At 38.4% G+C, this 22,792-nt stretch overlaps 1 protein-coding gene across 5 annotated transcripts in view; it reads left to right on the forward strand.

Moving 5' to 3' along the window:
* LOC132112376 (NACHT, LRR and PYD domains-containing protein 3-like) overlaps positions 1–22,792 on the forward strand; it is a 72,625-nt gene that overhangs the window by 25,976 nt on the left and 23,857 nt on the right. For 3 of the 5 annotated variants that reach the window (XM_059519826.1, XM_059519828.1, XM_059519827.1), the window contains exon 4: positions 21,654–21,815. In XM_059519826.1, coding sequence (XP_059375809.1) covers positions 21,654–21,815 — 162 coding nt within the window. Of the gene's footprint in view, positions 1–19,532; positions 19,696–21,653; positions 21,816–22,792 lie in introns of those variants that run through there. The other 2 variants (XM_059519829.1, XM_059519830.1) reach the window with 2 other exon arrangements.

Here is a 22,792-nt window from a genome sequence, read left to right on the forward strand (position 1 = left end):
TGTGTGTGTGTTTGTAGATTATCTGGCTGTATGGTGACAGAGGAAGGCTGTTGTTTTCTGGCTTCAGCTCTGAGTTCAAACCCCTCACACCTGAGAGAGCTGGATCTGAGCTACAATAACCCAGGACAATCATTAGTCAAGCTGCTCTCTGATCCAAACTACAGACTGGACAAACTCAAGTATGTTCAATAATAACAATCATCCTGTCATTTGTGTTTGTACATGCATGCACTATAAACTCACATGTACAACTGCAATCAAAATTATTTAACCCCACTGACCTAAAAGACATTTTGCTGCTGAGAACTAACACATTTATCTAAACATTGATGTTCAATATTATACAACCCCCAAAAGTCAAATTTTGTTCGTAATCTTTAATTCTTTATAACCACATCTTCTTGGTTAAGAGTGGCATTTGGAGAGGTGTTCTGACATGAAGACCATGGTTGTTTAGTGTTCTTGTGCTTTACAATGAAACAAATGTCTCATGAACCTCATTGTGACCTACTATATAAACAAGTGGCTTAAAAACATCCATGTTTAATGGAATAGTTGTATTACTTTTAATTGATTTTTTTAAAAGCTCTTGATCTTCAGTAAAGTATACATTTGTTAATTATTACAGCCTTGCATAATTTTAATTGCACCTGTATATAGATCCATGCATACAGCTAGGGACATTATTCAGAATTACCATGCATATACATGTACTTTTCCTCTCACATACACATATGAAACCAAAGTCATTCACATACTATCGTGAAATGCTCACACACATACAAGTGAAATGCTTTTACAAACACAACTGAAACGCTCTCATACACACAACTGAAAATATTACGCTTACACACACAACTGAAATGCTCACACACATACAAGTGAAATGCTTTTACAAACACAACTGAAACGCTCTCATACACACAACTGAAAATATTACGCTTACACACACAACTGAAATGCTCACACACATACAAGTGAAACGCTCTCATACACACAACTGAAAATATTACGCTCACAAACACAACTGAAATGCTCACACACATACAAGTGAAATGCTCTCATACACACAACTGAAACGCTCTCATACACACAACTGAAAATATTACGCTCACAAACACAACTGAAATGCTCACACACATACAAGTGAAATGCTTTTACAAACACAACTGAAACGCTCTCATACACACAACTGAAAATATTACGCTCACAAACACAACTGAAATGCTCACACACATACAAGTGAAATGCTTTTACAAACACAACTGAAACGCTCTCATATTCTGACATATTCTAAACGCTCTCACAACTGACAATATTACGCTCTCACACACACACAACTGAAATGATCACACACATACAAGTGAAATGCTTTTACAAACACAACTGAAATGCTCTCATACATACAACTGAAATGCTTTTACAAACACAACTGAAACGCTCTCACTTACACAACTGAAAAGCATTTCAGTATGTTGTATGCACGCATTTCAGTTGTGTGTGTGAGAGCATTTCAGTTGAAACGGAAGGTGGTTAAAGTCCCCACTCCAGTCCAGTTGGTGGCAGTAGTGCACCTCAAGACGAAGAACTAGAAGCTGTTGAAAGAAAGCATAAACGCGCGCGCCTTTCACTATACAAGCGACCGCAGTTGACCGTTCGTTCGCCCGCCAATCGCGCTACACTAATGTCTACTCAACAGCAAAGAACATTAACCGAGGCAGCGGGCTTGCTGAACACCATATTGGCCTCAGCGGAGACCATCAGAACCCTGTCAAATGTCACAACAATCGGGCAGCAACCGACCGTTGCAACTCCAAGTGTGGACACTTCGATGGACAGTCACCTAGCGTCGCTCTTCCCTACCCGCCAGCGTAGCAGCGTGTCATTGCCAACTGCAGGTCACTTATCGCCAACTGCAGGTCCAGTCAGGAGAGAACGTGCTCCACCACGTTATCAAGCACAGCAATGTTTCAGAACATGGACGTCAGGCACAAGGAGAACAAGGTAAGTTAGAAACCAGCTTGCTTCAGCTTGTCATTTTTAAAACTAGATAGACAGCTATTCGCAGCACCTAAGTTAGCTAGATAACGTGATGCATCATCCAAACACCCATTTTCGTTATTAACGTTACTTTGACAGATTTAAGATAATGTTAGCTAGCTAGCATTATACTATGCGAAAATCGTTCCTTCCAGCCGGCCTAGAACCAACCCCTAACTTACCTAGTTAATCTTATAAAGATATCCCCTCATTGCCTGCCAAGATATGAACGAGTAACGTTAATTAAAAGTAATGGTACCTATGCAAAATTTATATTCTACAAATAAGGCCTTAAAAGTATTATTTTTGTTTACAAAGGTCCTAGTCATTGTATTATCTGTGGCAGCATGACTTAAATTTCACTGGCTAATTACTTGTTACATTCTTATTTCAGAGCTAGGGCACAGCAACATGACCATTTCAACAAGGACATAATACTACTGCCCAATCCATCATGGGAAGCAGTGTGCAAACAACATCCAAAAGTACAGCTACACAAGCACGGGCATATCCTCAATGCCTTTGAAATACAAAAGGCCTGGGACCACCAGACTGTTATGGAACGCATCAGGGATGGCTTTGGTGATCGTCTCCCGGAGGATGTCAGGTAATGGCCCATTTTGTTCTCCTTTGTACATTAGTAATACAATATGTATTGATAAAGCACTTTAAAAACACAATCATCATTGTGTACACAAGTGCAATCATGATTATTCAAAACATATATGATTTTAGCCTTTTTTTTAAAAGTATGTTAGTCAGTCACACCTCAGGAGCAAGAAAACAAGGGGACGGACATCCACACACACCAGCGTACAACGTACCAGTGTAGTGTTTAGCTACATATCCTATAAGCCTTTTTTGTTGTTGTACTATCTCCCTTCTTTGTAGCCTCCAGTTCCTAATGGCATGTGGCAATAAGCTGGTGTCCCCTACACTCCAAGAGGGTCAGGATCTGAATGGGATGCTAATCCATAAGGTTTATAAAACCAAAGCCCTGTATGTGAGACCATCAAGGACCCTTCTAGTAAGTTTTTCTGGTATTTTTAGTCTATTTAAAAATATAGCAATATGTAGCAATATACAGTAAAGCATTATTTGACATTTAACATTATTATTTAACATTATTTGAGAGAAATCAACGTTTTCACAAACAAAGTCAATTCACAAAGCATTTTATCTTAGCACCAGGAGTACTCCTAAATCGCACTAAAATATTTTAGCCAGGAGTTTTCTCTTAAAAGTCATTCACAACACCTTTCAGACCTACTCTTAGTAAAGAAAAATGACAACTCCTAAACTAAGAGTGAGTCTTCGTTGCTATGGATGACGTCATTACTCATGCACGAGCTTGACTGAAGTGACCACCTTGATTGGCTGATGATTGTAACGCGGGAATGATTCCAAACACCTCCCCTACGTTGATGAGTGACAGGTGGCAGGTCTGAGAATGCGTGCGCTAAACAAGTAGTGCGAAGGACGGAAGATGATAAATAACTGAATAAATTGCCTAAATTAATAAAAAGTAAGGCAAAACAAATAGCCTAGCCTATGAAACATATGGATTGATGCAATATCTTTGCAACATTAAATTAATCTGTCACTATATGCCTCTGCCTACGTTTGCAAAGAGAAGAACATTTTAACTTGATTCACAATGAAATGTTACAATTAGTAAATGCAATGAGTAGCCTAGTTTTGTTGTTGGTGGCGTTATTGCATCCCTAGTTATGCCTGCAATGCAAAATTGTTCCCTCGCGATTGGAAGCTCCTGTAGCCGCCGCATACGCATTTCAAAACATCGCAATGTGAAATGCCACAAAAAGCAGTTTGTGAATAGGTCTTAGTGAGTTAGGAGTCCTCTCGACTTCTTTTAAGCTGTCCCAGGCTTAGGTGCTGCTTTTAGGGCTAAAATGCTTCGTGAATTACTCTTAGTCAAAAAAATGAAGAGTCCTAAAGTTAAGAGTGACACGCCCATTATTTTTAGGAGCTGCTCCTAAATTCGCCAGTTAGGAACTACTTTTAGCCTTAAAATTCTTTGTGAATACGGCCCCTGGTGTTTACCAGCGCTTAATCTTAATCTGATTAATAAAATATAAAAAAACTAGAAATAAATACTGTACTTATGGACAAAATCATTTTTGAGCTGCAAAAGATAACTTCGCAGTTCACACTAATTTAAAAGTAACCTATGACATTCCATTCCATCTAAATTTAAATGATGTCATGGATCTCAGCATGATGCAGTAGATGTGGCGTATTCAGATAACTTTGATATGGTTCTTTTACTGGGTTTAACTTCATATTGCCCGTCGTGCACAGTTACCCTAAAGGGACCGCGGTGGTGGTGCCACCGGCTTGGGCCCTTCATTGCTGCTCGCAGCTATATTATATATTTGTTTTTCTTTCTCTTTTGAAGACTGACTTGGAAGATGAAAACGAACTTTCCCTCATCACTGCCAGATCAATGTTGAGCATGCATTCATCTACTAAGGACATTGATGAGGATTGTTTTGAAGTGTCTAGTCAACAAATCCCAACAAGCATGAGCAGCCATGGCACCACCAGGGCCTCTACAAGCAGTCATGATGAAGATGGTAACCCTGGCCCCAACTGTGACGCAGATGAAGACAGGTCTAATGCCACCAACCACACTGCCGACAGTGCTGCTAGAAGTGGCGGTAACCCTGGCATGAGCGGCCTTGATGGAGGCTGCCTTGCAAGAACTGATGGCAACCCTGCCACAAGCAGTCATGATGAAGACTACTCTTCATATTTGACACTCATGGCTACTCTTCCAGATGACAGCTCAGATGACGAGGAATTACAGCAAGCAATAATGGCGAGTATGGAGAGTCAGATGTAAGTAGGACACACAGAATGTGAACTTCAAAGATAAGGATATGAGGATTATGTGATTATCATGTGATTATTATCAAAATGTGCATGCATTATTATGTCATGCACATTTTGGATTTATCAACTCCACAAAGTATGGGTAACTGAGTATTTTTCTGTTAATACATTTTTAATGTTATTTGTATAGTGCAGAAAAGATCCCGGTTCAAGAGATACTGCTGGAACTGTCAAGCAGAGTTAGCACAAAACAGCAATGCAGATTTAATATAAATCGCTCTGCTGTCTGGGAAGGTGCCATGCGGGGCTTCAAAAGGGTATCCTATGACCCCAACTTGATGATGTGTGTAAAATTCTCTGATGACATGGGGAGAAATGAAGAAGGGGTTGATTTAGGAGGGCCAAGGAGGGAATTCCTGAGGCTGCTGATGGAGACCATTGCCAGGTCACCCATGTTTGAGGGAAAAGAAAGCAGCAAAACCTTAGCTCTTGACAGTACTGGTAATGACTGACTTTTCAAAAATTTGTAGTGAGTCATTTATAGTTTTGGTAGTTTTTACATACAACTGTTAGCATTGGAAATGATGTATAAGTTATTTAATAGCCCAATGAAAATATTTTTATTTAATATTGAGTCTTTATGCATTAATCAATATTCCATTTATTTTCATTCCATTGTTTTGCAGCTCTAAGGGAGGACTGGTACTATACAGCTGGCAGAGCCATTGCTGTAAGCTTAGTACATGGAGGTCCACCACCTAACTTCCTCTCCCCAACAGTATTTTCTCTTCTGGTTGATGGCTCAGCAAATCCAGGACTAGACGAAATAGCTGACACCGAACTCTTGGATAAAGTCAAAAAGGTCTGTAGTTAGACATTAGACAAGTAGACACACTTACATTAGACTGAGGTGACATTACAATGTTCTCTTGCTGTTTCCCATTGTGAGAGGGAGTGGCAGTCCAGCCAAGTATGGCCATTGCGGAATCCCAAATTTCCATATGATGTTTGAATTCTGCCACTATTCAACAGCCAAGTGTAGTCAGTAAAGGGTTTTTTTTTTATTTTTTTTTATCACATTGTAGCAATGTGGGTAAAAACTGCTCTTCTATTAAGTGTTGGGGAACACTTGGGCATTACGTGATTATGCAGACCTCTAGTGTCCCGGTTCTTACCAATACATTATAAGACAAATAAGTAGCCTCCATAAAGCCATCCTCCTGCTCTTTGTGATGCTAGGTATCTGAAAGTACAACCCTTGAGGACCTTGAGGAGTCAAAGGCCCCCCTGCTTGACTATCTGGCCAATGCAGGATGTCTGAGGCCTATGCGGTCAATAGGAGACAGGGATCTGCTGGTGCATGACATTGTGATGTTTCAAGTCATCCACAGGGTTCAAGGTCCATTTCAAAGGTATTCAGTGTTGGTTGTCAGTCAGCAGGGCTCCACGCTAACCTTTTCCCCAAGGAGCACTTGTTATCTTAAATGACAACATTTAGGAGCACAAAAAGAAATGTAGGACAGAATTTATTAACAAACAACTTATTATATACATATTTATACTATGTTTTTGTGTGTGTGTGTTTGATCTTTCTCCTTGTGTGCAATTATGATGTGAAAACCAGTGGAGTACTACGAAGTAAAGGCCCTGGTATCTGGACACTCGGCATCTCGACACTCAAATTATTGTCAAAGCTTTTTAAAATATTGAAACAGAATTTTGGAAAATTTGATACATTAAAAACAGCTTATAAGTCACTGATTTCTCATCACAGTGATCATAGAAAACACTCATCACAGATAACTGCTGTGATTTGTGCATTGTGGCTAGTGGGATGGATACACATGATACACCAGCAGCACCCACACAACCCAAGCCACGCTTTACACAAGATTACTGAAAAATATTCATAACAATAACTTAAGTAAAGCAGGTGTAAAACAGAACAAGGGCAAGGTGATGCTCTCAGGAGGAGGTGACTAAGAGTCTATGCTATGTTGCTACATTGATTATGGTTTCATATATTTGCATACTATATAGCTTACCACTAGTTTAATATTAATTCCAATTACAGCATTTTCATGTTTATGGGTTGTTTTCTTTCATTAAATCCTTATGTAAGAATAATGCTCTAGATTGTGATTAGTTAACGCTAGATTGCTGTCGCACATCAGACTTTTTGTCTGTCCTGCCCAATACAGGCTGTGATTGGTCGATTGATGAAAAGTGACACTGACAAGCCCATTGGCTTTATGAAAAGTTGAATGTTTCAACAAAAATCACCTGATATAGCTGATATTCCTTATCTTTTTTCCCATATCTTGAAGCTACAGCTTCCAACTGCCAATGACGCCCTGCTGTTAATTATACCCCATAGGTATATACCCCAATATTGTGTCTTGTGTCGTCTGCTAAGTGTTTTTTATTCACATCTCTACTCGTATCTGTTTTTAGGGGCATATGTGAGTGAAATGGTCACAATGTAGAGACATGAAAATTGACAATTCACAAGTGAATTAGGAACTCTAATTAAATGAATGATGGTCCATGTTCTTTGTACAGATTCTGTGAAGGATTAAAAACTCTTGGGGTTCTGGAGAAAATCAAAAGGCATCCAGACAGCTTTCGCCCCCTATTCTGCTACGAGGCAAGCACACTGACTGCTGATCAGGTGGACGATCTTTTCAGCATTCGTCTGTCTCCAGAAGGGAGCAACAAAAGAGCTGCTGAGGAGATGGTTGTTACCTTCTGGAGAGACTATCTCCAGGATGCAGAAGGTAAAGTAAAATGATGAATCAATTTTTTATATTTCTTGTTGGAGAATTTATTCAATATCAACTGATGCAAATTGCTATTGCAAGGGGTGGGAAGAGATTTCTCGTCAGGTTAAAAGCTGTTCGCACAATAGCATTAGAAACTCAACATCCTGCAGCTGTTTTGCACTGTTGGCCAGTCAAAAAATGTATTTATGTGACAAGTGATTGTCAAATGTTATTTATGTAATCTCAATCAAGCGGCAACCTCTGTAACTTAAACCTGCATTCTGTCTAACAGCCAGCAGGGCCATTCCTCGCTAGTTTCATGTCTTCTTCAATACAACATGTTCATTTAGTAAATTATGGTGCAATTTAGAGGAAAATAAACCATAAAGCAGAGTATGCTTCAGGGCTGGACTATCTGTGATTGATAAATCGTTACCATGGTGCTCTGTAAATCAGGCCAGAGTGGCATCGTATCCACGGCACTGTGTAAACTGTAAGCGCTGTTAAAAAAGCTTATTAGGAGTTGGCTGTTCACTTTCTCTGGTGAGTACATTTAGTTTTAAGCTTGGTAGGTAAATATGGTTACGTCCGGTGCCGCTTGTTGCAAAAAACCAACATGGCGGTGCCCTATCTGCCAAACTCGAGGCTTCAAAAAGGCAGTCCACAAACCAATGGGTGATGTTGGGATGTTTTGTTTTAAAAGTCACTTTTATACAGTTTATGGGTTAACGTTGGATACTTGATAGATGGCTAATATCCAACGTAAAAGTAACTGCACCACAGTGCCATTCCCTTGCCGAAATATTACGGTAAAGTGTAGAATTTGAAACACCACGAAATAAAGGATAATTGTAAACGATAGTCATTTTGTTATCGAAAACATGATAAATATCGTCATATCGCACTGCCATTGAACCTACCATAACCCCCCGCTAATACAAGGTACAAGGTAGTTTATTAGTCTTTATACAGCACAAGGCTGCATAACAAAACAAAATTTGTAGTTCCTTTCTGCTACACATACAACATATAATCAAGTGTTAGCCTATATTAAAATATGGTAACATATAAAATAAAACAATATTTACAGTTGTTTATATACATACACATAGCTATAGCAGAGTTTCCGCTAGAAAAAAATGGTGCCGGTCACTTTGACCGGCAGAGGTTTCGTTTTCCGGACATTTCAATGATATGCCGGTCAAATATCGCCTCTTAATTTGTCGTTGAGGAAAAGGCTATGTAACTTAAAAAAATGACATAATCAGGCCGAATGCAACATGTTTAGGCTATTAGCCTAACTTTCAAATAAAAAAACGGAAAAAAACATGAACGTCCGTTTGGCGTCAATCAACAGCAATTGTTTTTACTAGGGTTTCACATTCATAGTTTAACAAACCAATCCCCCTTCTCCACATAAAATATCTGAAACCTATTGTTTTTACTCAAGCGAACTTCCCAGTGTCTCTCCACAACCTGCAATGCGCATAAGCCGCGTAACCTTGTTCTTCGCAAGGCGACATCGCTGCTTCGTCTTGATCCGATTCTGCAGCGAGAACCCCCTCTCTGCAGGAACACTCGAGCCCCATTTTCTACTCTGGTTTTGTACGTTTCTTCAATCGGATCTATTTGCAATCCATTCCATTCTAAACAAACAACACAGTTTATATGCTTCATCCTTGTTTCATTATTCATTAAGATAATAATTAGCCTAATAAATGCGCGCATAATTATCAGTGAACTTGATAAACGTTGCAGATATGTTTTGCTATGCATGCACAAACAAATGCCTTTCAACTAATGTGTGCAAAATTCAGGATAAAATGAATGTGCAGCAATTTGTACAAATAGAGAGTCTATGTCTAGCTAGCCTACTATACGTGTTGTAGCCAATAAATAAGCTCATTTAGTTTAATATTTGTTAAAATATTATAATGTTATTTTTTTAATTTATGTGGATCATGAAAAGTGAACCGCACGTGTAAGATAGAATGCGCAATATCGAGAGAAATGGAGCTGGTCAGACATGAATTTTGACCACTTAATTAAGTTTGGTTTTGTAGAAAGACTTTTTTGAAGTGAATTTCATTTTGTATAAATTGTATCTTAATTTTAATAATTTTTTTATCAACCAAATTTCCTGTATTTGATATATAAGCAGCAAATATAGCAGACAATGGGCCTAATCATGCAGGCGCCCGCGCGGTCACTTGCATTGCTCGTGAACGGGAGCGCATCTCATCCTAATTTAACGAAACTCAGCCTAGGCCTCACAGACATGAAATATATCCATAGTAATCGATTGTCGAGTTCACGCGCATTGGTTTAGTACCTATGATCACGCGCGTGAACTCGACAATCGATTACTATGGACTTCGCCCCAACACAGGATGTAAACAGGTATGAGCGCTGGCTGAATAAAAATAATTTTATTCATATCTTTCACATCTACTGCAGTCAGATTGACCCGTGTTCACTCTAAAGGAATCACTCACATGATCTGTGCACTTGTAATGACACATCAAGGATGTTAAGAGGCTAAAAGCAGGTTTAAAACTTGCCCCATTGAAGTCAACAGGGTGCAGATTAAAAAGAGGATAACACGGTGTAGGTAACACCGATTTATGTCGTTGTTCTCTGTATTGACAGCACTCCGAATGTACAAAAAAATGAGCTCAATGTTAAAATTGACCAGAGTTCTCCTTTAAGGATTTAATGAATAAAAACATCCCACAGAAATGAAACCTCTGTAACTGGATTTAATCTTCTGTTATTTTAATCCTGATTATTGCTTACAGCTTCCTCAGCAGGAACGATATTACATGCATTGGATTTTGTTAGTTTTAGATTTTGAATAGTCACATGCCATTTGAATTTTCTTTTCCTTTACATAAATAAAAACATTTCCACCAGAAATCGGTGAATACAAATTCACCAGAATGCAAAAAATTAAGTGTTTAATGCTCAAATTTGTCATAAATCAGCATTTTCTTAAAAAATTTTGGAAAAATGTTGTCTTGTGAGCTAAGTGTCTCATCACACACCTAACGTTAAGTTAACCGGCTACCACTTAAAATGTTTTTTTTTTCTTTGTTTTTTTTATAGAAGAAGAAGGGTCATCCAAACTACAGAAGATATTGGCCTTCTCAACTGGAGCATCTGTAGTACCACCTATTGGTTTTTCTCCAACTCCCTCGGTCCAATTCATTCATAAAGGAGAAGACGACTTCTCATCTACCCCAATGTTCCCTATGGCCAACACATGTGTTAACTGCATCAGGTTGCCACTTCATGTGTCATACCAGCTGTTCAAGGAGAAGTTTGACTTTGCATTAGGAAACACATATGGGTTTGGCAGGGCCTGAACATAATCCCGCTCTGGAATGCGTTTCTCTGTGTCTGTTTGTCTTAAAAAGGATTTAAAGTACAGTTTTATGCATTTCTGAAAGGCCCATTCCTTTAAATTACATCTCCGTATGCCATATAATTTGCACTTATTAGAAAATACAGAACAGTTTATATTTCCACTGCAATTCAACAGACTTAATCAGCCTAAGGTTAAAATATATTTTTATTTTTACATGTCTCTCAAATGTTAATTGTTCATTTATTTATAATTTCCAGTGTTCCAGAACCTTAACATAACTCCCATGTTATTCACTGAAGTAATTGCAAAAGAGAATGAAACACATCTATTCCATGGTTCCCATCATTTTCAAGTGGATTCACTTGTTGAATAATGTTCATTGTTGTGTCATTAAAGGTTACATCAATGTCTGGAATTATAACATTGTTATTGGTTTGAAGTTCAGGTAATGGCCCTTCTTCATCAATGCCATAATAGTTGTCAACGTCAAAGATGTCACTTATAACCAGGTGAATTCCTATGTTGTTTATGACACCTGCATGCCACAGCTGAAGAGGTGTCTGCCCCCCTTGTGTGGAGAGGCCATGGTTGTTCCACTGGTGGACAAATTCTGTTACTGACCTTTCAATTCTTGGTAAAAAAACATAATGTAAACAAAATAAATGTACTTCGTTCAATGAATCCAGTATACCCTGTTCCTCCATGAAGTTAAAAATGTTAATGAAGTGTCTAGATACAACTCTGTTGACTTCTGCCCATAGTCTCTCAATCCTTTGGTTGTGTACTGAAACACCAGTAATAACACTACGACTGTTTAATCCCCTTCTTTCCAACATAAAACGTGCAACATGTATATTTTCCATACCGTGATCACATCTGACCCTTAAAGGCAAACCAAAGTTCTCTATCCCTCCTAAAAATAATGACAAGACACTTGAGGCTCTGTTGTTAGATAAGCACCTTAAATATATAATAGTCCGGCTGAAACCATCAACACAGCCATGCAGGACCATCCGTCACCTAACCAGCTTGTGGTTGCCGTCAAAATGCCTGTTGAGAGATATACATTACAGAACATATAGAGTACTTGAAACTTGCAGATATTACCAAACATTTACAAGTCAACGTACCATAATTGGTTGGGGGCCTGAACATTATAGACCCTTCGGCGAATAGTATTACGACGTCTAAACCACCGCCCAATGGGATCCACTTGATGTAGGCTCTGTCTGACCCGCCAACGTTGAACCCTTAAGCCACGCGATCTCAGACTACCAAGTACATAGGCTTCACCTGCATTTGGAGTGTTCTGTAGTATAGTAGTAACAGTACGGTCTAAGTCTTGATTTGACAATACTGTATATCTTAATGGTCCAACTCCCAGAATCTGTCTGTATCTGTATAGGGTTCTTCGACTGATTCCAAAGCATGATGCAATTCTCTGCCATGTCATACCAATGGACACACAGTGAGAAATCTGTTCGGCAGCTATGCTGTATCGGGGACGACCTGGATGGCCGGTCAAGGTTGTGGGAGGTGTCAAATTGTTGGTCCCATCAGTGGATCTCTGCCTGGCCTCATGGTCATGGAGCAAGTTGTGAAAACATCTATACAATGATCCTAATAGGTTACTGACATTCCTGTTATCATGATCATATCTGGACACGGTAAGAAATGTAGAGAGAGTTCGCGTATGATCATCTAGCGCTCTATAAAGCCTCTCCTGACCAAAAATGTCAGACTCTTCACTTTGTATTAGTGACGCAACGCACTGCAGTGCACTAGTAAAAAATCTTACAACATCTTCTTCATTACTTCTCACCTCAAAAAATTGAGTTTGAACTTGAAAAAAAAAAAAAGGATCAGATGAACATACATTGTGGTTGAAGGGCGGATTCAAAGTCGACTTGGCGTCTGGCGAAAGAACTGTTTTGTGCACCCGCGCTTCTTTATCTTCGATTTTATTGGTGTTGCCAGCCACCTTAGAGGTGCACTACTGCCACCAACTGGACTGGAGTGGGGACTTTAACCACCTTCCGTTTCAACTGAAATGCTCTCACACACACAACTGAAATGCGTGCATACAACATACTGAAATGCTTTTCAGTTGTGTAAGTGAGAGCGTTTCAGTTGTGTTTGTAAAAGCATTTCAGTTGTATGTATGAGAGCATTTCAGTTGTGTTTGTAAAAGCATTTCACTTGTATGTGTGTGATCATTTCAGTTGTGTGTGTGTGAGAGCGTAATATTGTCAGTTGTGAGAGCGTTTAGAATATGTCAGAATATGAGAGCGTTTCAGTTGTGTTTGTAAAAGCATTTCACTTGTATGTGTGTGAGCATTTCAGTTGTGTTTGTGAGCGTAATATTTTCAGTTGTGTGTATGAGAGCGTTTCAGTTGTGTTTGTAAAAGCATTTCACTTGTATGTGTGTGAGCATTTCAGTTGTGTTTGTGAGCGTAATATTTTCAGTTGTGTGTATGAGAGCGTTTCAGTTGTGTGTGTAAGCGTAATATTTTCAGTTGTGTGTATGAGAGCGTTTCAGTTGTGTGTGTAAGCGTAATATTTTCAGTTGTGTGTATGAGAGCGTTTCAGTTGTGTGTGTAAGCGTAATATTTTCAGTTGTGTGTATGAGAGCATTTCACTTGTATGTGTGTGAGCATTTCAGTTGTGTTTGTGAGCGTAATATTTTCAGTTGTGTGTATGAGAGCGTTTCACTTGTATGTATGAGAGCATTTCACTTGTATGTGTGTGAGCATTTCAGTTGTGTGTGTGAGCGTAATATTTTCAGTTGTGTGTATGAGAGCATTTCACTTGTATGTGTGTGAGCATTTCAGTTGTGTGTGTAAGCGTAATATTTTCAGTTGTGTGTATGAGAGCGTTTCAGTTGTGTTTGTAAAAGCATTTCACTTGTATGTGTGTGAGCATTTCACGATAGTATGTGAATGACTTTGGTTTCATATGTGTATGTGAGAGGAAAAGTACATGTATATGCATGGTAATTCTGAATAATGTCCCTAGGGGCACCTCATATACAGCACATATATACAAACTGCACAGGGAAAAAATAAGTTTGAACTCTGTGATTGAAGATTATCTTGATTCCATAGGATTATAATAAAGTATAAATTATTTGTAATTAAGTGCAGTTTTGGATATTTCTGCTTTACTCAACTATAAATATTTGTTAACCTTTATATTTCACTGATTTGTAATAGCAAATTACGTGCTTACTCTTCATTGTGGAAGCTAACCAGCTGGAGTTTAGCAATCTAATAAAAGTGTCGTTCAGCCGGTCTGTGTTCTGTCGTGTGATCACAACTGTATTGTTTACGATAATGATCTCTGAATAAATGCACTTACTTGACCACTGATGTTTGAATAGAGAAACATAGACTATAGCCATTTGGAATTACTATTAGGGATTTTCACTGTTATATTTACCATTTTTTATAATATAGACAGAGAGAGTGAAAAAGTCTTTGGTATTCATATATATATATAATGTATGTATGTATGTATGTATGTATATGTATGTGTGTGACTAGCTCCCCATCTAGAGGGTTTTTTTAGTGTCAGTGCGAACATAGTTTCATGCCACAGATCTTCTCTCAAAACCGCAGAAAAATTGACAGACTTGTGTTCTAAACTAAAAAACGTATTAAAAAAATTTAATTAAAATAAAATACTTATCCCAGTTTATTTTTTTTCCCCAGTTGTATAGTTTAAATTGTGAATTGCACTAAAAAAGTTGTGTACAGAATGTACTTTCTGTACTTGTTTGGCACTTCTTCAGTTACATATATGTGTTCATTTAATAAAGAGCAGTAAGTGATCACTTGGTTTAGATTTTTTTTTAACTGCTTAAATTAGCTGTTCAATCGAAAAAAAAAATTTATGGACAAAAGAAAATCGTGTTTTTATACAATTATTTAAATGCAAACATATTGAGGTATATATCGAATATCGTAAAATTTTTGACAATATCGAGATATAATGCGTGCTGTGTTAACGTGAGACTCTTATCGGGCGATAAAAAAATAAAAAATGACGCAGTCAATCTATTCTCAAAGTTGGGTTGGGACCTGGGTCTATACTAAGCAAGCTGATGACTTTCAACTTGATATTTTATATAACCGACTGGCTGAGGCCAGCCTAAAAAGATGCTCAGGACAGTTGACGGGCCACTCCTGCCCATCGTCACGAAAGCTTATCTTTTTCACAGTATTTTTATATATATATATATATTTGTATATTATTTTGTTTTTCTTTTAGTGTGGACCATGGAGGAGAGTTCAGGATTACAGCAGGACTACGGAAATGTAAGTCTTTTTCACTCTCTCTCTCTCTCTCTCTCTCTCTCTCTCTCTCTCTCTCTCTCTCTCTCTCTCTCTCTCTATCACACACACAAATACCTTTGATCAAAGTTTATTTGTTTGTTTGTTTTCTTGGTGTGAGTGTTACAAATGTAATAATTTCTCTTGTGTTCAGATGCATGCAATCTTACACTGGATCCAAACACATCAAGCACTCACCTGTCTCTGTCTGAGAGGAACAGAAAGGTGACACGTGTGACAGACAAGCCCTATCCTGATCATCCAGAGAGATTTGAGTGTCATCAGGTTCTGTGTAGAGAGAGTCTGACTGGACGCTGTTACTGGGAGGCTGAATGGAGGGGTGCGGGGGTTAATATATCAGTGACATATAAAGCAATCAGCAGGAAAGGACATGGTGAGAACTCATGGTTTGGATACAATGACATTTCCTGGAGTCTAAACTGCTCATATACCAGTTTTACTTTGTGGCACAATAATAAGAAAACAAACAAACCAGTCCCTTCACATCTCTCTAACAGAGTAGGAGTGTATCTGGACTGGTCAGCTGGCACTCTGTCCTTCTACAGCGTCTCTGACACACACACATACACACATTCAACACCACATTCACTGAACCCCTCTATGCTGGATTTAGATTGTATTATTCTGATACTTCAGTGTCTCTGTGTGATTAAACAGCTTCCTGTGAGAAACAACTGAGACACAATTGAGTGACACAAAGAAACATTCACATTATCGCTCTCTTTAACTCACAAAGTTGTAAACTCTTTATTCTAATCTTAATTTCACTTTGTATAAATACACATTGACCTTGATCCAAATGAGGCACACCACAGACTGCTACTGTTTCAATAAAGACATTTGTAATGATTTGTATTGTAAAAAGCGCTATACAACTTGAATTGAATTGAACTGAATTGAGTGCAGTTCAACAGAAGTTTTGTCTTTCTGAATCTCTGAGCACCACCTGGAGGAAGATTTAGGTTATAGACCATGATAAGGAGACTGCAGATCGGAAATACATTTTGGTTCAAAAATAGCAAAAACTATGACTTTATTCAGCATTGTCTTCTCTTCCGTGTCTGTTGTGAGAGAGCTCAAAACACTGCAGTTTAGTGATATCCGCTTTGTGAACGAATCACTTGATGTAATCGGATCTTCTTGAACCAGTTCACCAAATTGAACTGAATCGTTTGAAATGGTTTTCGTCTCCAATAAGCATTAATCCACAAATGACTTAAGCTGTTAACTTTTTTGCTGACACTCCCTCTGAGTTAAAATACACAAATATGTGTGTGTGTGTGTGTGTGTGTGGTTCAGCAACTAGCTCCCCATCTAAGAGGGTTGTTTTAGTGTAAGTGGGAACATAGTTTCATGCCACAGGGCTTCTCTTAAAACCGCAGAAAACTGACAGACTCGTGTTCTTAACTAAAAAATAATAGAGTCTCCAATAATAAAGTCTCCAATTAGCATTAATCCACAAATGACTTAAAGGAGCATTTCACCCGTGGGAACATTGATCTTCATTGAAAGTGGGTCATATATGTAGTCGAAATCTATAAAAATTTTCGAATTTGGTGCCTTTTTGACCGAGTTATTACAGAAAGTAACTTTAGGGCTCATTTGTATGGAAAACCACAACTCCCACAATGCAACACATTTGCACAGCTCCACAAGCCACTCCCACTCCCAAGACATTGAGGACACAGTTAGCGATAATAAAAACACTTACTTTACAGTTAGACGTCCATTTGTCCCTACAGGCTTCGGCTGGCGTTTCCAGTTTACCTTCGGAATTCTGAAATATGTCTCCAGGACGCCTCTGTCCATATGCGGGGCGAAACTAGGATGGTTCACAACGCAAACATCCGTGTCCTTGTCTGCCTCGGACATTTCTTCGAGGAGAAATTGGCATCTTTGAAATTCTTGGCAGCAGACGGACTCTAGCTCTGTGTCCGTAGGCGCACAACGAGAGCACAGGCACCACCAGTCCGCGCCAGCTTGAGCACGCCCGGGCTCCTCGGACGCGACAGGCAGGTCTCCAGCCTCGGCTGCAGCCGCCGCCTTCTGTTCCTCCATCAGCCTCAGCTGCTCTGCGCTATATTGTGGCTCGTATAGATAGCCACGAACATCTGTTTCGAGCAACAGACTTTGAAAATCCTCTCCTTCCATATCATGAGTTGTTCCTCCAGCCATTCTCGTAAATCTGACTCCATAAGCGCTTGTTAGCTTAGCTACATAGCTTCCAAACAAGATGGCGGATTTTCATTTTCGTTTCTGTAAGTTTAGTCCCACCCACTGATCTGTAATAGGCCTGTAGGGTGAGTGGGTCCCACCCCCTGGAATAATAATAAGCTAGTGTCTGTAGTCTATACACTTTTCAATGAATTTTGACTTCCTTCCTTCCAGCTCTCAAACTAAATCTAAAATATCTTAAACTGTGTTCCGAAGATAAACGGAGGTCTTACGGGTTTGGAACGACATGAGGGTGAGTTATTAATGACATTATTTTCATTTTTGGGTGAGCTAACCCTTTAAGTGTTAAGTATTGGTTTGAATGTGTTCATACATGTTGAATTTTATTGTTGAGGTTCAGTATTTTTATATAATGAACAATGTATTTGGGTTTAAAAATGTATTTGCTACTTTTTAAGCCATGAACATGAGAAAATGAGATTTGTTTGTGATTAATCTGAGCCTATGTATAACATTTTTATGTGACCAGGAGTTACAGTGTATGTCCTTGATTTGAGTCTTTTTAGTTGAATTTTAGCAGTTCAGGGAACATTAAATATTGAGGTTTAGGGCCCTATATTGCACCGATGCAGAGCAAAGCCAAACGCAAGTGTCTTTTCTAGTTTAAGACAGATGCAGTTGTTATTTTCCATCCAGCGACCACAGATGTCAGCAATGAACATGATATACAATATATTTCTGTGATTGGTCTGATCCATGTGTGCCTACATTTGTAAGTATTTACCTGTCAGTGTTTGTATTATAATAAAAAAAAGTTAATTTCAACACGGAACTATTAGTTGTTTCCTGTTTTTTTCTGTGATTCACAGTAAATTCCAGTTGAAAAAACATTACGGGGATTGCACTGTAAAAAAGCATTAACAGGAATTAATTGTTAAAATAACAGGGAAATAAATGGTAACGCTGCTGTCAGTAATTTTCTGTTATTTAGCAGGGAAATAATTAACAGTGTACAACAAAATCAGTCTTTTCACTTTTTTGCACTAATGTGTTCTTCATGGGGGCACATATCGGCCAGATACATTTGTTTTCCTTTTTTGTAACTTATCACAAAATCATATTTCTGGAGTCTCTTCATCATTGTTTGTAATCGTGCTGGTGTGGAATTGGCACCAATGGCTGATAATCTGTTTCAATGAGAATTTTCTTTCTGTGAATATATAGTCATGAAACTTAGCACATGCAAATACCACTGCGAGAAGCTCCTTCTCAATTTGACCATATTGTGTCTCAGTCTGTGTCAGGGTACGAGTTTTGTGGTTGAGCTAACCCTTTAATGTTTAGCAAACAAATGTTCTTGATTAAATAAACGTAGGGTACATAAATAAGAGAGAACAAATATAATTATATTTTGTGTTTGATTAACATTATTTTTATCTTATATTTTAAATACTAATTATACATTTCGTAGTGTTTTATGCATTTATACATAATTTTTTTCCAAAATAATAACCAAAGGAACAATTTCAACATTATTTTAAAAACACTTTACAATAAGGTATAATTAGTTAACATTATTTAAATATTTTATTTAACATGAACTAAGAATGAACAGTAGTTCAACAGCATTTACTGATAGCAGTATTTTCGGGTATGTTCTTAGCGATATGGCAATCTTTCTATGTCTGCTGTATGTGCCGGATTTGAACCCGCGTCGACCGTGTCAAAAATGACTCCGGAAGGCGCTTTGCCTTACTACCAACTATGCCATTGGACCTGTTAGACACTTCCTGTCTTTAATATAGTTTTTCTACACCTAATATACAGAAATATTCAATACCGCTTTCCCGCAGGATTGACATTAGCTCTCTCTCCCTCTCTCCCTCTCCCTCTGTCACACCATAGACTGTATAAAAACAGTGTCACACACACCGCAGTCCTACATAGCCACGCCTCCTGTCAATCAACCAGCCCGTCACTCGAGACGAAGACAGGTGAATGATGAGACCAATTGCGCGCCCCTGAATTAAGCATCTGTCGACATGCATTTGTGTCTGTATTTGGATTAGCTGTGAACATTTTCAGAAATTAAGAAAACTGCTTCAACTGAGCAGGTGATTTACATCGTTCTTCTCTCGTACAGGTAATAATATAAACCAGTTGAATCGGTTCAAAAGTGAAACTATTTCAAAAGACTCCATTTTGTGAAGAAAGACATCGGAGAGTAGCCGTAAGCTGTTTGTGAATAATTTAAATCTGTTTAAAAACAAAAATTTAATTTTGCTGTCTAGAGACAGAAGGGATTTATCAACTGAATTAAGTTTGTGTTTGATGTTCTTCATTGTTGAGACGGTGGTTCTGTCCTACCAGGTGAACTGAGAGCATTATTTTAAAGACGTCTGATATAGATTGAGGGGGTTGAAATTATTTACTTGGATAATCAACAACTGGCCACAGATGCTGTTAACAGAGCTTCAGTTCCAGAATATTCCTCTAACAAACATTCAAGGGCCACATGGTCATGTGACACTGACGAAAGTGAAACTATTACAAAAATTACGAGACGAAAAACAACATCAGGAGAGAAAAGCTGTCTGTGAATAATGTGAATCAGAAAAGATTGGTTTAATACTGCTATCTAGAGACAGAAAGGATTTGTGAACTGAATGAAGTTTGTGTTTGATGTTCTTCAATGTTGATGCAATGCAGTTAGTATCTAACCAGAAGTGCAATAAGCAGTACAGAATATACAAGGTCTACAATGTGTTACAAATGTACAATAAATATACAGATAAGGCAGTACTATGGACATAATTTACAGATTTTAAATACTATCAGCATGATATACAGATAGGTGTATTATGACCAGGTGCATTATGAATATAGATGGATTATTTAAGTGTATGTACACTATAGGCAGAAACTATGAACATATGAACATAATTTACACTAGTGCAATGGACTGTAAAGTGCATAGAAAATATTTCAGTGTGCAAATGGATTATTCAGTATTTTGGATGAACAAACAGTAGTGTAAGTAATAACATGTTTACTGTTCTTTGCTTGTTTTTAAATAAATAAATAAATCAGTCAGATGAAGTGGTGAAGAGAGGTGAGTAGTCTGTGTACAGTATGTGGTGTGGGGGGTGTCAGAGGGCAGAGTTCAGTAAGGAGACAGCTACAGGGAAAAAGCTTTTCCTGAATCTGCTGGTCCTTGTCCGGAGGCTCCTGAAGCAAATCTCGGAGGGCAGGAGGTTAAACAGTCTGAGGTCAGGGTGAGAGGAATCCTTGAGAATGCTGCAAGCTCGACGTAGACAGCATTTTCTCTGGAAGTCCTCAATAGCAGGAAGTGGAGTCCCTGTGATGCGTTGGGCAGTTTTCAACACCCTCTGCAGTGCCTTGTGGTCAGCAACTGTGCAGTTCCCATACCAGACTGTGATGCAACTGGTCAGGATGCTCTGTTAGCTCTGTTAGCATTCATTGGCACTTGTTTTCACTGACTGAACATGTTGAATCCATTGAGTACTGCACTTCCTTGGTTGTCAGTGCTGAACTTTTAAATTCAAACAAAAAGTTTTTTCTTTTTTTTTTCAGATGCTTTAACTCCCTCTACAGTTTATCTCACTCTTGGCAGCCATCAAGCACTTGCTGATCAAATTACATTTGCACAGAAAGACAGAAACTCAAACAGAACTCAGATCCAATTAACATGTGCCATGAATACTTAAAAAGTCACACAGTAATTGCTGTAAAAAATGATTTCCCAGAGATGAAACAAGCCCATTAAGGGTTCAGCAGCTCTATTGACTGTAAATATCAGCTGATCACAGAATCAAGGTTATATTGAGGAATCAGGAAGTTCGAAGGGTCACAGTCCTGGCAGTCATAAATGATTCAGACACTCAGATTGATTCTAGGAGTAGTTTCTGGATCTTTTGAACTGGGCATTGAGTTGAATGGACATTCATCCAAAACTTTGTGTATGTGTGTGTGTGTGTGTGTGTTTGTGAATATAGTTTGTTTTACCTTATATTTTACTATTGAGTGGCATAAGAATTCATGAAGATGTTTCATTTTTTAATTTTTATTGTCTGTGTTTAGCTCTGCCCGTAAAATGAGTCTCTATGGGAAGAGAGAAGAGGAGGAGGATGTTCAGAAACATAAAGCAGCATCTACAGAATCCAGCTGTGTGTCTATGAAGAGTGACAGGTCTATGGTGAGCCCCCTTGAATTTAGTGATGGAGCAGTGACCTCTGACCCTAAGTGAGTATAAACGTTATTTTAACATATTATTGGTTTTTGTTTGTATGTGTGTATTCATTGAATTTACTTTTTCTACTTAATTGTAATTTGTGGGGTAATACTTATCTTTAAACACCTTTCCTGAAGTCTCTTGTACATTTCTACATACAAATTTTCATAACAGATAAAAGACAGGTTTCAGTTAAGTTTTTATTCTAAGATTTGTTTCTGAAAAATCATCAACAATCTTACTGATAGAGCTTATAGAAATGGTAATTATCAATCATTTAACTTTAGTACAAAAAAATAAAAGGCTACTTTCATTTAAAGGATTAGGAATACTACTTTAGTTTACATGTTGAGATTAAACTCTGCAAGTTTATCAGATTTCTCAAATTTCTCAAACATTCCTTAGATTCCTTCATCTTGTAAAAACAGTGAGTGAGACAAGAGACATGCAGATCCATATGCAAAGTTTTATTTGAAGACATGGTCAGAAACAGGCAGGGTTGAACACTACCAAACAGATGTAGCACAGGCAAGACACAAGAGTAGTCCGGTAAGTAGGCATGGATCAATCGATGTTGAACGTAATCCAGGGGGAAAGGCAAATGGATAATCCAAACAAACAGACAATAGTTCAGAAGAGGGGCAAACAAAGTCCGAAATGGCAAGACAAAGAGATAATCCAAGACAGGCGATAACTCCAGGGCAGGCAGCAGACAGACAGGATGAGATAAACACACTAGAATCAAGATGGGTATAACAAGACTAGACTCTAGTCGAAAACTAGGACAGGAAACTGGCTCCGTAAAGTTGCTATCACTGATTGAGGGATAAACACAAACAATACTCGGCCCTGAACAGTGGCTAGGGCCTCATATTAAGGGGCTGTCCACATATCGTGTCTTTTACACGCTCAAGTTCGTTGTTTCAAATGTACGCGCGCAATATGCACGCTCATAATGGAAGCGATACGCTCATTTTTTTCAGGGCGC

Source organism: Carassius carassius, chromosome 32, assembly GCF_963082965.1.
Source record: "Carassius carassius chromosome 32, fCarCar2.1, whole genome shotgun sequence".
NCBI lineage: Eukaryota > Metazoa > Chordata > Actinopteri > Cypriniformes > Cyprinidae > Carassius > Carassius carassius.